Raw genomic sequence first — 15792 nt, 5'->3', positions numbered from 1 at the left:
TGTTTAATTCTCCCTTATTGGTTGTCAATAGCATTAAGAGAAAATGGGACAAATTGTCATTATAACACACCATGGTAACCATGGTTAACCATGGTAACAGAAGAAAAACAAAGGAAAACATACGCGCACTCAACTTAAAAAAAAAAAAAAAGTCTTAAGAGGCAGCAAATGAACTCACCATATCAAACAAGTTTATTGTAGCCAAATGGAATGTATTTAAGCCACATATTCAAGAAAAGCCCCCCCCCTGCCAAAAAAGAAAAAAAAGGCCAGACTTGGTAATTCAGGCCAAACTAAATATCCTTACGCTAAATGCTTGAAGGAAAAACCAAAATTGAGTTTTTTTGTCTTAAAAAAAAGCCAATCTGGCAGCCATGGAAGGAGCTGTCAACTGACGAGTCTTGTCATTACGCATTCCCTAGCAAAAAAAAAAAAAAAGTATATATATATATATATATATATATATATATATATATATATATATATATATATATATATATATATATATATATATATATATATATATATTATATAATTAAAATAAATAATAAATAAATACATAAATAAATAAACAAATAAATAACAACAACAACAACAACAAGAATAATAATAATAATAATAATAATAATAATAATAATAATAATAATAATAATAATAATAAAACAAAATTCATAAAAATAAAGAAACAAATAAAAATACAAGACTTGAAAAAATTCTGAAGAATTTCTGACAATTTCGTTAAAATTTCAGATTTTACAGCAATTTCTTAAAATTTTACAAAACATCAAAATTTCAGATCTCAAGAAATTTCTGACAATCTGGCACACTGCACTCAATAGCTCTCCTCGCGACGATGGCGCCTCCAGCGACCAGAGGGATACATTACTCCCGCACCATTTGAGAGCTATTTTTTCTTAAGTTATCATGCCCACTAGCTTCACTGTTCAAGATCTGGCTGCAGAAATAATAGATTTATGCATTATGTTAAAGGTTGATACAACTGAGTGTAATACCGGTAATCCCTTCAGTAACCAAAGCTGCAGGTACCCATATCATCCCATCTAATATCTCTACATGCCCTTCTCATGAAAACTTCCACAACACACACTCTAGTCTGTTATGCCACAATTTGTGGTAAAGCCATTGATGGTAATGTTAGTAAGGACTCTGCACTCAGATATACAGAGTACCGTTGATTAGTAAACTAGTACAATTCTTTACTCCTTCATGAACACTACCTTTTTCCTGTCTTATGTCTCCTCCTCCTCCTCTTTTCTCTTTTTCTCTCTCTCGCTGATAATCCTTCTCGCTTGCTTCCCCTACCTCTTCCTCGTCCGCTTCCTCTTCTTTCTTGCTTCCTCCTCCTCCTCCTCCTCCTCCTCCTTCCTCTGGACACATTCCTGTCTTCTTCCTCATCCTCTTCCCTCTTACCTCCCCTTCCTCACTCTTCCTCCTGCTGTCGTTTCTGCCTGGTGGAAAGACGTACCGGAGGGAGGGAGCTGGGTTTGGGAGGGGAAGTACAGGGTGATATAACCAAACACTCCACTGGGGGTGTTGGTGGGGGCCACAGCTCCTCTCACCCCCACAACAGCACCCCCACCTGCTGGCCACCACTACCCCATCCCTCTGGGATGGCTGCCACTTGTTATAGGCTGTGGGGGGAGAGGTGGAGGTGTACCCTCACACCAACAAATATACAAAGCCACACCCCCCCTCCCCACAAACACCAACACCTCCACACAAATTCACAGCTCCCGATGCCACAAACACCGAACCCCCCCAACACAAACCCACATACACCTACTACCACCAACCCAACACAAACAATTGCCCCTTCCTCATCCCCCCCACCTTACCTTGAGCCCCTCCTGCAAGATGACTGCCTTGTGCATGAGTTTCTTGGGGATCAAGCCCATGCTGACACAGGTGTCACCCAGTCCCAGGTGGTATCATGCGGGGTGGGCTTCACAAAATCACACACTGCCACATTTGCCCCCCAGACCAACCACCTCCTTGGGTAGGTTAGAATAGGTTAAGTTGGGTTAGGGTAGGTTAGGTTAGGTAAGTCAGTGTAGATTAGGTCAGGTATGTTGGCACCTCACCCTGATAGGTGTTGCAGAGTATACCAAAGAGAAAGAAAGGCCACACAGCTTATTGAATTTATTCTTCTGGTACACTTCTGCTGACTTTTCAACAATATTCATATTTTTTATCCCATCTTCAGCTTTTACTGACTCTACTACTTCTTTCTAACTTTGATTTTGACTTTCTCCTATTAAAGAAACAACCCTACCTAAAACCTGAATATTCTAGATACTCAGTGCTATCCAGATGAACACCAGAGAGATATATAAGGAATTATTACCCTCACATTTCAAGTTCACACTCTCATGCTTTGATCCCTTTTCATGAGGGCTGAGAGGGAGGACAGTCCTGCCCACCTCCAACAGACCAGGTCTCATGCACTTTCAAAGATTCTAACAATACTTAAATCTAGCTCTAATACTTCCTTCAGATTTTTTTTTTAATTGATGTGATAAACTGTAAGCCATAATTATAATTTATATAATGCAGGCATCTATTCATATGCATATATAATCTTGTAATTTATTGACAAAATATAACAAACAAACAGTATCCTGAAAGAATTTGGCAATTTTTAATACAATTACAGAGCCAAATGTGTATGCATCCCCTAATTTTTTTTACAGATCATGCTTTTCTGAAAGCTGAATATAATGAAGCAGCAACCACAGAAGAAAACTTCAAATATTCACCGAAACTGAAGACAACATTTTCAGCTGCCAAACCACTAAATATTTAGAGCCTTTCACAGTACATTTCTAAAGACTGCTTTATGCTATAGCAAGATTCATTAGTACAATAAAATGGCATATTTTAACCCTCACCACAAATCTGCAATTCTTACAAGGACATCACCCGCAAATTCAGCTAACATTATGTATGGAATAGGCATGAAAAGTGCTGGAAAATACTGAACACATGCCAAGGTAATGCTATTGATATTATTTGAAATACATATTTTGTAAGCAATGATATGAGAGGAGAAAAAGACCAACAAAGTAATATAACTAGAATTTGAAATGTTGTGTGCATATACTTAGTTAATTACTGAAACATCTTGGATAAAAATAGTAACATTAAATGATTGCCCACTCAATGCAGTAAAATTAAATTACCAATTTTCAATGGACTGGTGCAAATTCTAGGAGTAAAATTGAAAAGAAAAACAAATGTTTAAGACCTGCCAGAACTAAAAGAAACTTCAAAGTTATTATAAAGCTACACAGGAACTAGTACTGGCAGTACTATAGCTACAATACTAAACAGTATAAAAAAAATATTGCATAAATCCATACAAAACTATTATGACATTTATTACTCAAAATATATAAAAATCACTCTAAACTAAGAATAGTTAAAAATACAAAAATACTATGGAAATGTAACTGAAATCAGACATCCTCAATACATGCATGTTATACACATCTGTAAAACAATGGCATAAAAATGCACCCATTATGAGAACATGAGACTTCTTATTTATTTCCAAGTATATACCACGTTCTATGACTGTATTGTTTTCTGAATCTTCTTCTCCTCCTACTAGCACTAACTATTGTGAATACTACTACTGCTATCACTACCACTAGCACCGCCACCACTAACACTATCACTGTTACTAAAAGTTCTAGTATAATTGTGTTGATTTGTTTTTAATTTAATAAGTGAAAGCCATTTATGAAATCAGCATGCTAGGTAGATATTAGTGATCACACTACTCTATCACATGTCAGCTTAGGAAGACTTATCACTCTCCTCCTCAGAGTCATCCTCATCATGGTAGTGAGTAACTCGCTTTGGTGTTTCTGCTCGGGGATGAGGCACAAGAGAATCTGCCCTCTCCAATACCTGTGTACAGAAAGATTTAGTCAATCTAGTGATCTGGTGATTTTGTCAGTAAGCAGTTCATAACATCAGTGAAAAATCTGACTCTTAAGGATTGTTGAAAGTGATATGTCACTTGGAAAACTGATAAAACAATGTGATGTTAGTAAACTAACTTTACTTGTCATGCTGAATAGGGTGGAAAAAAAAAAAGCAGGAAACCACTGAATTACATAAATATAAAGTTTGTAATGATAGTTCTACAGTTCTACATATCTGAACAATAGCCAGACCAATAAAATACATGGCTTTTATAGTTCCTTTGCCTGTATCCATGAATATTTTACTGGTTGATTTTGATTTACCTGATTTGTGAATGGTCTATAAAGAATGAACAAATATACTTACTATTTTAAACCGGACTATAGCTAGTAATTTAATTTTTACATGTGTACAGTATTTTTCCAATACAACATCTCTACTAATTTAAATATCTTAAAATAATATCACATCTAGAGTCACAGAACAGTTTTTTCAAGATATTGATATTACTATGCTTCAAATTTTCTCATTCTTGTTTCTCTAAAACATGGGATGTATTAATTAGCATGAAAGAATTTTCTAAAGAAATCTATAAGGACACTGAATACTTACTCTGTATTTGGTCCTCTTATTTTGCTGATCAGGAGTGTCTACCTGGATGCTTGAGGCCCTGGAGCGTGTGGATATGGGGCCATCACTTACTTGGAACCGTTGTTCATGAGCCACTGTTGATTCATGAGGCATCTGCAAAAAACATTTCAGTCAACAAAATGGCATTATTACATGCTAGCTTGGATTGATCTTCAATGCATAAATCTTTGATATTCATTCACAACAAAACTTTATCAGAAAAAAGTGTGTAATTAGATTTCTAAGTATCTGACAAGGATTTGTTTTACATTATGTTCTGAAAGGTCTCATAAGACAAAGAAAGGATTGGTAGCTGTACTACATATACTCACCAACATGGCAGGGGCACGGAACATATAGCTGAACGGATAATAAATCAAGTTGAGAGGTGTTGAGGCATATACATCAGCATACCTGGCCACCTGAAAATAAAGTTACATTCAGTAAGTTTCCTACATATTAAATTACATTTATTTCCCTGTGGGAAAAATCATGACTGGATATATGTATGTACATGTAATACATTACATACATCGGCAGATCTGACTCTTCACAAAATAAAAACATTTAACCATAAATTCCCCTAGTGAAAAGTTTACCTTTCAATGGGGTAGGCAGTTACAAACATCCATAAGGTGCCAATTGTTGTAAAAAGGATGACCAAGAAAATTATAGAAAGCCTTAGTCTTGCAAGAATAGTTCATGATGATTCATAATGAAAAATCTCAAATTAATTAAAGTTGCCTAAATCTTATCTCAACACAAAAAGGACCCAAATCATTTATTTGAAGATACTACTGCAGTAACAATAATACCTACATAGTAATAGGGTAGGGCATTTACTTCTTAAGAACATCCAACAATCAAGAGATTCAAGGTACACCAAAGCTTGGCTTATTCACAGCTGATCTTTGCTGAGCTCTAGTTATCACACATCCACCATATCTAGAACTAATACTAATATAAACATTATTGCACTCTTTTATTCTCATCATTGGCCAGTGAAAAACAATCTTGAGATGCCAATACTCTCAAACAGAACTCTATATAGTGCACCAATCCTAACTGGGATGTTTGCTATGGGCTGAGTTGCTGGTGATTGCCGGCTATTTTAATGTAAGGGTTGGTCAACACTCCCACAGTTCTCTGGAGATGCACATTCTAAAACTGCCTCTTGTGATACATCTTGATGTACTGTGTTTAAATGCTACAAAACACTGATCCTAAGTGCTTCTGTTAACAGTATCCATGGGATCTGGTGATGCACACTCTATAGAACAGTTATTATAAATTAAATACTCACAGCTAGGCTCTGTGTTTTCACATTTATTTCTAGTCTCCTGCTACATATTTAGTTTGAAACATTTTCTCCTCTGGTTTCTACAGGGTCTAATGTTTTATCATGCAAATCCCCAAAAGAGTTGAGCAATATTATTTATGATGACAGGGTATTGTGATGGCCAAAACCATGCAGAGGCAAAAGGACTGGCTGATATCAGACATGCCGACTTCTTCAAAACACTCAACAAACCCGAGGGAAGCAATATGAGTTTGTAGTGCTGTTGTAAAACCCTAGTCTATACATGTGCTGTTGTTGATTGCGTGAACATATCACGAAAGAAGAACCAAGGTGTGAAACGATGGGTTGTATTTCCAAAGAAGAAAATGGCAACTGAGGGAAGACATTGGGGGAGATGATGTAAACAAACAAGCAGCAATTCAGGGAAGACATTGAGAAACACAATGTAATTATGTCAACAGACAATCTTCACCAGTGTCCCACTAAGATTTGGCATCAAAACATGGTTGTTTCTTTCATATGTGAAAGGGATTATGTATGGATATGTTAACTAAAATGGATAAAGTAAGGTTATATAAAGAGGAAAAGAATAGTATCCCAAGTGTCCCAAGGTGATGATACATCCCAAACCCAAGAAAATGTGCATTTATTTAGCTTGTTTTGCAACACTTCTTGCTCTCTGCTTGATAATGGTGGCTAAAAATGTCCCTAATATTTTATTAATTGGTTTGATAACATGCAAATGATGTAAAGATTTTTTTCCAACTGACCGAGTGTTATGTGTAAAATTCAACTGGTGAACCTGACAGTTTTTCCAAATCATAGGAAATACCCCTATTCTAATACAAACAGATCACCAGCAGCAAGCAAATTCACTCACTTGGGTTGAGAAATGTGTTTGTCTAGAGCCAGACCTGAAGAGTGAGCCACTCATACCATAGCTCAGGTCCATCTCATGAGTCACTTCCCTGATGGCTCCCCGAACTTTGCTGAGGTCTGGTCGCTCATGTGTGCTGGAGTCTAGGTTTCTAAGAAAGGGAGGTGAGAGAAAAGAAAGTCCAATCTAAAATATTAAATTAGTCAATAACTCATGATTTCTCAAGTTTTGATAAAATAATGATGAATGATAATGATTAAACTTTATATCTATTTGATTATGTATACTTGAAATATACAACTTGCCTATGTATAATTCACAAAAATGCATTTATACCAGAGTAACTGTGATTTATATGAACTTACTTGTAGAGGTCTCCCATTATTACATCTAGATTCTGGAGCTTAGAAAAGAGAGTGCACTTTTCAGTCCACACATGAAGTTCTTGAACCAATTCTGGCACTACTAAAAATGTGCGCCACCCTCGAATCTTCTTACTCTTCAGAATGTCACCAAAGATGTGATCGCCAACATATAGCACATCCTTTCCTGTGGCTCCCATAAGCTTGTTGAAGATGTCACAGCTGCCTAAAAGATGAAAATTTCAATACTAATAATGATCAATCTTTTTCATAATTTTGAGAAGAAAGGTTTTTTTATGTATGGGTTGATGAGGTGTACTATTCACCAATTCGTATTTTACAGGACTGAGTCAAGCTTCTTACATATTTGTGTGTGTGTGTGTGTGTGTGTGTGTGTGTGTGTGTGTGTGTGTGTGTGTCGGGGGGGGGGATGAAAATGTTTCAGACATTCTTTCAGAGAGAGAGAGAGAGAGAGAGAGAGAGAGAGAGAGAGAGAGAGAGAGAGAGAGAGAGAGAGAGAGAGAGAGAGAGAGAGAGAGAGAGAGAGAGAGAGAGAGAGAGAGAGAGAGAGAGAGAGAGAGAGAGAGAGAGAGAGAGAGAGAGAGAGAGAGAGAGAGAGAGAGAGAGAGAGAGAGAGAGAGAGAGAGAGAGAGAGAGAGAGAGAGAGAGAGAGAGAGAGAGAGAGAGAGAGAGAGAGAGAGAGACTCTGAACTTACCTCCTGAACATACTTGTCCTTGTTTAAGTTTTCCTGTGTGAGTTCCTAATCTAAGTTCACCAGTACTGCAGTTCACTTGTCTCAGCAGTGTACCACCTGAGAAAAATCCTGGCTTCCCTGCATCAACTCCAATGAAGTCAAAATAGGTCTTCCAGTCTCTTACATCACCATTCTGAAAAGAAAGTGTTTTTGTACCTGTAGAGACAATACAGATTGCAAACTTAATGAATATCCCCTAGAACTCTTCTATGGAATATAATGAGCTCTTAGAAATTCCAACAGCCATCAGCTATAACCAAGCTTCTCTCTGGACTTATACTGATTTACAGAGCACAATAAAGAACCACAATGGAGTATATGATTGGTTAAATTTTGTGCTAGTGTTTGATTTGATACTGGGTGATATCCAGAAGTGATATGCACAAATAAATTATAACCTTCATATCTTGCTGGTGTCTGTTTGCTTTACTGTACAGGAGCATTGTCATGAGCAGTGTTATCAGGTCTGTTCTGTATAGTGTGTTCTGTAATTTTTACTGGATAATGATAATGAGTCATCAGGAACCACATATACTATTTACCTTATCTGGAAAGCCAAGTAGGTACCCCATGACAGCATTTGTGTACCAGTACTCAGAGTTAGTGAGAAGGAACACCTTGGCACCAGATTCCCTCATCCTGTCAAGTAGGAGGGGAAGTCGTTCGTCCTTGTGCACATATTCTTCAACATTTTCTACAGTCTTCTTCTTTAGCTCTCCCTGCAGGAAAATAATCCACATTAGTTTTCTTGTTTTCACATAAAAGTATGTTGCTGAACTGGTCTGTCAATGTTGATTATATCTGATGAAAACAACATGCCAAGTTTTCCAGGCATTTTATCCCACATTTTCATATCTCCATTTTATAGGCTGCAGTGTACACAAATCAATCTTTCTGGTTATCTTTGATTCATTCTCCTCATGTGCGTATTTGACGAAGTTTCAACGTCAGTTGAATTTTTTCATCTCAGTGCAGTCTCTTGGTGATTTCTGACAAAATATAGTTAATTTTGAATTCACTACCATAGTTCAACACTTCCTTCTATGTCTTTTACACATTCGCTTTAAATAGTCACACCCTGGGCACTGTATATACAAATTCCAAAAACAAAACAATTATTAGCATACATGTCATCTTTGTACAGGCAGGGAGACAAGTCTTGACTGTGTCTAGCAGCTATAATATCCACCACTGTACATAAATTTGTACATCTAATTATATTTATATAAAATACACATTTAATTCCTAAACTTCACAAAAATGGGTTGTGAAAATTTGGACTTTCTGCAGTATGGTTAAGTAAAAACCACTGTGCTGGAAAATATAAATAACAGATGCAGAATGGTTGTAGAAATAAAAATATGCCCTACCTTTGTGTGAACCCAATCAACGGCTGTTCTGATGTCCTGGAAAATGCTGTTGTAACTCATGAAGAAGTCCCCAAACTTAACACCCTCAGTACATTTTACATACTGATTGGAGTTACTAAAAAAGTCCATGAGACAGGCAATCATGTATATCTCTGGGAGGTTAAACAGAGTATTCATGACATATATGCGATTTTCGTCCAAGTTGATGAACTTGTTGGGGTACAGCTCGTACACTTCAGACCTGTGGGGGAGGAACAAAAACTCAAATTTTCATTATATGTGATGACAAGAATCATGTGCCTATTCCTTATCTAGTTCACATCAGTCTCAAGACTTGACTGTCCCAAAGTTAAGTGTACAAAAACACCGAAAACACATTCACAGTAAGAAGAAGGAAAACAACAAATGGATTTAATAAGATATCCAAAGTTACTAACAAATATTAATATATAATGTGATGTTAGTTTATGTACTGGATGAACTAAATTTAGAAATTACATATATTGAGGCTAGTTTTCTACAGTTACTTTAAAGTATCCCGGGTCTTAAGCTTAATAATGATTACACAGTATGTTAAGAAAGTAAAAATCAAACACAGAATTACAGTTTTTGCTACTGCACCGTCAAATAATTTCTTCCAGGCATCAAAGCCATGGAGCATTGATAACAGAGCTGTGCATTATGAATCAGTCTTTAAAATTAGTTAATTTTCAGTGACACTATTGAAGGTCTTAGAATTATGACTATAAATCATTTAATTAATTCTAAGCTTCTTCCCAGGACATGATCACCATATACTAAGAGCAAGAAAATGACTGAATTATAAAATTTAATGTTCCTTGATTTTCATATCAAAAAGACCTTAAGCATTTCCTCAATTTACGGATAACTTTAATATTCACTGTCCCGCTCTTGGCACTGTGGCGGCGAATGACAGTAGTACAGGCTAAACTGAAATAGGATTAAAATGGTACAAACGACATGGCAAGAATTATTTGATGTATGAGGGAAAAAAAAAAAAAAAACGAAGTGAAAAAAAAAAGACCTTGGCTTGCGCTGACATAGAGCAAGGAAAAAAAAAAAAAAAATGTCGGTATTGCTGATTTACTACAAGAGGAGGTTTAGAGGGAGGTTTCAAGACACTTATCCACCAATTTTTGACCACTGCTTTGACCCTTTTATGGGACTGGCATTTCAGTGGGCATTTTTTTTATTAGATTTTTGTTGCCCTTGGCCAGTATCCTTCCTACATTAAAAAAAAAAAAAAAAAAAAAAAAAAAAAACATTTACCAGCAATTTTTTTTTCCTACTCAATATTTTCTTACTCTGTTATATACCGTATTTACTTCCACCTTCTCATTAACCCTGACACCCTTTCCTTTCTCTCCCATCAGGCGGCCAGCAGGTGCTAACTGAAGTGTGGCAACTTCCACCAGGGAAAACCCTCGCGTTTTAAGGGCTGCAAATAGCACCGTCGGGTCGCAGCAGATGGGAGCGTGGGGTAATTTTAGGGGTGTATTTATATAGCAGGCTTGATGTTGATATATATATATATATATATATATATATATATATATATATATATATATATATATATATATATATATATATATATATATATATATATATATATATATATATATATATATATATATATATATATATATATACAGACTTACCTATTCAAATACCTACGTACATATTCACTATTTATGTACCTATCTATCATCTCTATCAATCTCTATATCTCGAGGCAAATCAGGAAAGCACTTATAATGCAACATCAACTAAATTATCTCGATGCTACTTTTATAGTAACAAATTTTGTGCAACATTACAAAGAGTACTGCACCACAACACCTGCCAGGCGAGCGGAAGTACTGTGACAAACGCGACACAAATACCTCAAAGATGAAAGGCTATGTAAAGGCCACCGTTTGTTGAATCGAGATTACAAGGAAAGGAAGGAGAGAGGTTGCTATCACCTACTTATTCCCCTTTCAGCACGCCCTCCCTCCCTCCCTTCCTCTATCACGTAGCTAGGCACTTCTGTCAAGGACCCTTACACCATCGATAGCCAACACGACGTGAATGCATCATGTGTTAGTGTTGCAAACTCAGCGCAATAAATTTCGTCACACCTGATTAATGAAATTATTCTTTCTCACTCTACTGGCACAAAGTAATCGGAAAACAAGCGACTCTAGATACTGTAAGAGGCAATTAAACCACCAGCCTTGCTCCTGCAACATGTCTTATACAGCAGCACATTATTAATGAGGGAGCGCAGAAGTGACAGCATCAGCTGACAGCGTGACATCATGACCTCCCAGTTGCTCTGCTGGGGAAAGGATGGCTAGGCCACCTAACCTTGCCTTTTCTATATATAATCTTCACATCGTGTCGTAATTCCGCTCCCTGCTCCGCGTAAGGCAGGCTTGAGAACTTCGTCAAGTGAAGGTTAAGGGGGTGTGACCAAAGCGCAGATAGGATCGGCACGTGTTGTAACGCCACACACCCGAGGGGCCAAGGTGATGCCAGCGTGGGCGAGGCGTGGAGGGCTGTTGGGGACGACGGCCGCTTCTTTCCCTCTGCCTTCTGGGAAACGCCTCGACCTTGACAATTAGATCGATAACACTTGAAATGCCTGGGAAACGACTCGACCTTGACAATTAGATCGATACTACAAAAAAAAAGTTCTATCTATCCATCTATTTACCGGTCTATAATTTCAAATAGCACAGGGTAATCTTTATGGAAGTGACACGTGACTGCGTCATTCTGTACATTAAGACGCACTGTCTTTGTAGTCTGATTGGGAATACTTACATTCATAATGGTTTTACATCTGAGACTGCTTAGGAAACTTCCCGTTGAAATAGCATGTCATGATGAGTTTGACGAGCATTAAAAGACCCATCGACCTTCATCGTTCGCTACCTATAACACCCTAACATAAATCATTCTACATTTCAGACTGCGCGGGGAAGTTGCTGTGAGAATAACATCATATTGAATCTGAAGCGCGACTGAATAGTGCCAGATTCGTGTAGCTTATAGGGAGAAAACCCAGATCCTTGTTCTCGGCACGTATTCTGAAATGTTTATGACTCATGAGGAAAATTTTCGAAGGGTAAACAGGATTGGTTCCCGAGTTTTTTTTTTTTTTTTTTGTGATAATGCATAAATCTAGCTGCACAATTATATATTAGTTTTAAGAACATCCTTAAAACTATATAAAAAAAAAAACATTAAATAAATCCTGCACAAAGTAAACACGGCACTAAAACGTTTGAGAATGTATGTGTTAATATAAGTTACACCAAACATGAACCGAAGCACGCCTATGCTCTGATTGGCTAATACATTCCTGTGCATACAATGGGAACATACACACGCCCAGGCCCCAGTGACGCAGCAGCGAATGCAAGGCGTATAAAGGGTGGCGGCAGTAGTGACTGGCGGTGGTGGAGGTGCACGAGGGAAGGGAGTGCGTCGCCGAGGAGTTGGCCCGTCTCCCACACACACACACACACACACACACACACCGAAGCTATAAATTTCATCATATACGGAATTTACTTTGTTTCCGCCACTGTTACTATGGCACCAGTGACCATCTTGATTCACCATAGAGTGGTGCAGACAACACAACGTAGGTCCTGGCATGTTATGAAGACAACTGTGTGTATTACTACTACTTCCCATTACCATCGTGCTCTTTTTTTTTTCCATCGAAGATTTTGTCGTGAATTTAGTGCGTCATAATATATTCTCTCTCTCTCTCTCTCTCTCTCTCTCTCTCTCTCTCTCTCTCTCTCTCTCTCTCTCTCTCTCTCCGTCAGCCTAGGAGGGACCTGTCATAATGATATACGTAGATATAAACGTAGCCTACTTAAATGTTATCTTACTGAGAACCGAATAAATAACATCTGCTCTCTCTCTCTTTCTCTCTCTCTCTCTCTCTCTCTCTCTCTCTCTCTCTCTCTCTCTCTCTCTCTCTCTCTCTCTTGTCTAAACCATATCAGAGCAGCTGGCATGGATATTGATGAAATGAGTGAATACACTCTATAAGACTACATTATTAGCAATTATTTCCACGTAAACTTTGTTATCTGACTTTCGACTATGGGACTTCAGTCTACTCTGTGGATACCAGTGACTTCCTTCCTTCCTTCCTTCCTTCGTACACATGTGAAGGGGAATCCACATTCAAACTATTTCCGATCACGCGAGTTTGCCGACTTTAGGTAATAGTACGATACAGTAACAATGCTCTTGCTGGCCCCTTACAGTGTTTAATAAAGTGTATCAATATTAGTATTCTTACTCTCGAATGAATACTTGACTGGTTGTTTCTGACAGAGGCTAACTGATAATATTCGAACATTCAGTGGAGTTTGCAAATGTTTATGAGAGAGAGAGAGAGAGAGAGAAGAGAGAGAGAGAGAGAGAGAGAGAGAGAGAGAGAGAGAGAGGAGAGAGAGAGAGAGAGAGAGAGAGAGAGAGAGTCAACAACAACACGTAACGTTCTGCAGTGTAAACGAAATATAATAAAACACACCACTACACACTGACAAACCGAGATGGGTGGGTGGGTAGGTGGGTGCCTTCTTAGTCCCGGCTGTCACCCACCCCGCCAACATTGCACTCAGAGCTCTGTCTAATGCTGATGTCCTCATTAGCACCACACAAAGCCTTGCGCATTGCCCCCCGGTGATCTCAAAGCTAGCAAGTGACTGTAATGGCGCAATGACTTATCTACATGCAGGCGTCAGTGAATTTTTTTTTTTTTTTTTTTTTGGAGAGGAGAGGAGAGGAGAGGAGCGGGTCAGTCAGAGAGAGAGAGAGAGAGAGAGAGAGAGAGAGAGAGAGAGAGAGAGAGAGAGAGAGAGAGAGAGAGAGAGAGAGAGAGAGAGAGAGAGAGAGATACGCTTATCCCCCAACATAAATATATATCAATACGCAGAGCAAGTAAATACAAACACATACAAAAATCGCGTTTCAGCAAGGAATTCTCAACATTGCAATACTGGAAGCACTAAATCGAATAACTGGTACTATCATAAGCAAGGCTGAGTGAGCCCCACCACATCACGTATCAGGCCCTAACGGTATGCGGGGAAAGACACAGGTTTAATCAGTAATACTACACACGTTATTTCTTTAACGCTCAAGATAAAAATGTTGAAGATGAACACGCACTGTAAAGATCTCCAGGATAGGAACAAACAAACCCGAAGGAGCGACAGAATGAAAGAAGTGGAAGGTGGCGGAAGTGAGAGAAATAATGGTGGGAAGGAGGAGGAGGAGGAGGATAGAATAAAAATAGTAGGGATGTTGGAGGTTAGGAAGATACGTGAGGGAGGGAATGGAGAGGAGTAAGGAGAAAATGGGTAAAAGAAAAAGTGAGAATAATGACGAGAGCAATAAGGACTTAAAAAAAAATGTGGATAAATAAGGAGAGTTTAGTAATGGAGTTGGAGATTCAACTAAAAAAAAAATGTGGATAAACAAGGAGAGTTTAGTAATGGAGCTGGAGATTAAAGATGAAAGTGATGAGGGGAAGTAAAAGTGGAGAGAGAAAGGAAAAGAACTTCAGGGAGATATGATAAAAGAAACTTCATTAAGAGACGTTTGAGGTCAGGAAGGTGTAACAGAGTGGGGGGAAGTGAAGAGCAAGTGAGTGGAAAAGAAGTGTAAATAATGACGAAAGTGATGAGAAGACCTAATAGAAGTGGGAAGCTTGCCTCACTCATCACTGCATCTTCCACCTACAGTTGCCCTCTCCCTCTCTCTCTCTCTCATCACCCTTTCTCTATCCCCATATACCCTAATGACCAGTTTATCACCAACAACCAACATTGGATTTACATATCTGTATTCATCACGCTGTATTCTACGTACCTATTACACCAGTTGAAGTTCGTGTGGTTATGTCTAAAAAATATATTTAAATTCAACTTATCTTCGTAACCTTTTGACGCTAATGGCGATAGGCACGCACGAAGGCAATAAAACACTTATTACTTCACTTTAATAACCATAAAGGATTTTACTAACCGAAAATAAAGCTACAAACACTAAAAGATGGGAACCATTCGATCACCCGTTTTGGTGCCAGTGGCGCTTTTCGAAATTATGTTAACGAGCACCAGACTATTTAATTAAATTTGAAGGGAGAAAGTATAGAAGTTAGAGGGTTAAACTGTCACTAGAATTATTTGAAAACTCAAATAATCTATGAAAAGAACATGTTAAAATATCACTAACATCACGAAAGACCTCTTGAAAGGCCTAATGACATACAAAAACACTTCTGAAAACCCCAATAAGTTATATAGAAGAACGTTAAAATATCACTAAAATTACGAAAACTGTCTTGAAACCCCAATGACACAAAAGGGCATGTGTAACTACACATGAAAACACTTGAAAATCCCAATAACTTACACAAGAGTCTACGCAGCAGTTAAAGGGTTGAATCATAAGAACATAAGAAAATAGGGAAAGCTGCAAGAAGCCATCAGGCCTACACGTGGCAGTC

At 37.9% G+C, this 15792-nt stretch overlaps 1 protein-coding gene across 12 annotated transcripts in view; it reads right to left on the bottom strand.

Annotated features, from left to right (window-relative positions):
• Positions 1 to 2147: 2147 nt before the first annotated feature.
• Positions 2148 to 15792, bottom strand: part of LOC135101581 (cytosolic purine 5'-nucleotidase-like) — a 53563-nt gene continuing 39918 nt past the window's right edge. For all 12 annotated transcript variants that reach the window (XM_064005717.1, XM_064005720.1, XM_064005718.1 and 9 more), the window contains 8 exons: positions 9246 to 9486; positions 8418 to 8594; positions 7837 to 8008; positions 7124 to 7346; positions 6762 to 6909; positions 4914 to 5003; positions 4564 to 4695; positions 2148 to 3933 (listed from right to left, as the gene is read on the bottom strand). In XM_064005717.1, coding sequence (XP_063861787.1) covers positions 3820 to 3933; positions 4564 to 4695; positions 4914 to 5003; positions 6762 to 6909; positions 7124 to 7346; positions 7837 to 8008; positions 8418 to 8594; positions 9246 to 9486 — 1297 coding nt within the window. In that variant the 3' untranslated portion in view covers positions 2148 to 3819. The remainder of the gene's footprint in view (positions 3934 to 4563; positions 4696 to 4913; positions 5004 to 6761; positions 6910 to 7123; positions 7347 to 7836; positions 8009 to 8417; positions 8595 to 9245; positions 9487 to 15792) is intronic.

Source organism: Scylla paramamosain, chromosome 6 (genome assembly GCF_035594125.1).
Source record: "Scylla paramamosain isolate STU-SP2022 chromosome 6, ASM3559412v1, whole genome shotgun sequence".
Taxonomy (NCBI): domain Eukaryota; kingdom Metazoa; phylum Arthropoda; class Malacostraca; order Decapoda; family Portunidae; genus Scylla; species Scylla paramamosain.
Note: the sequence above shows the minus strand (reverse complement) of the source record. Positions and strands in the feature narration are given on the sequence as shown.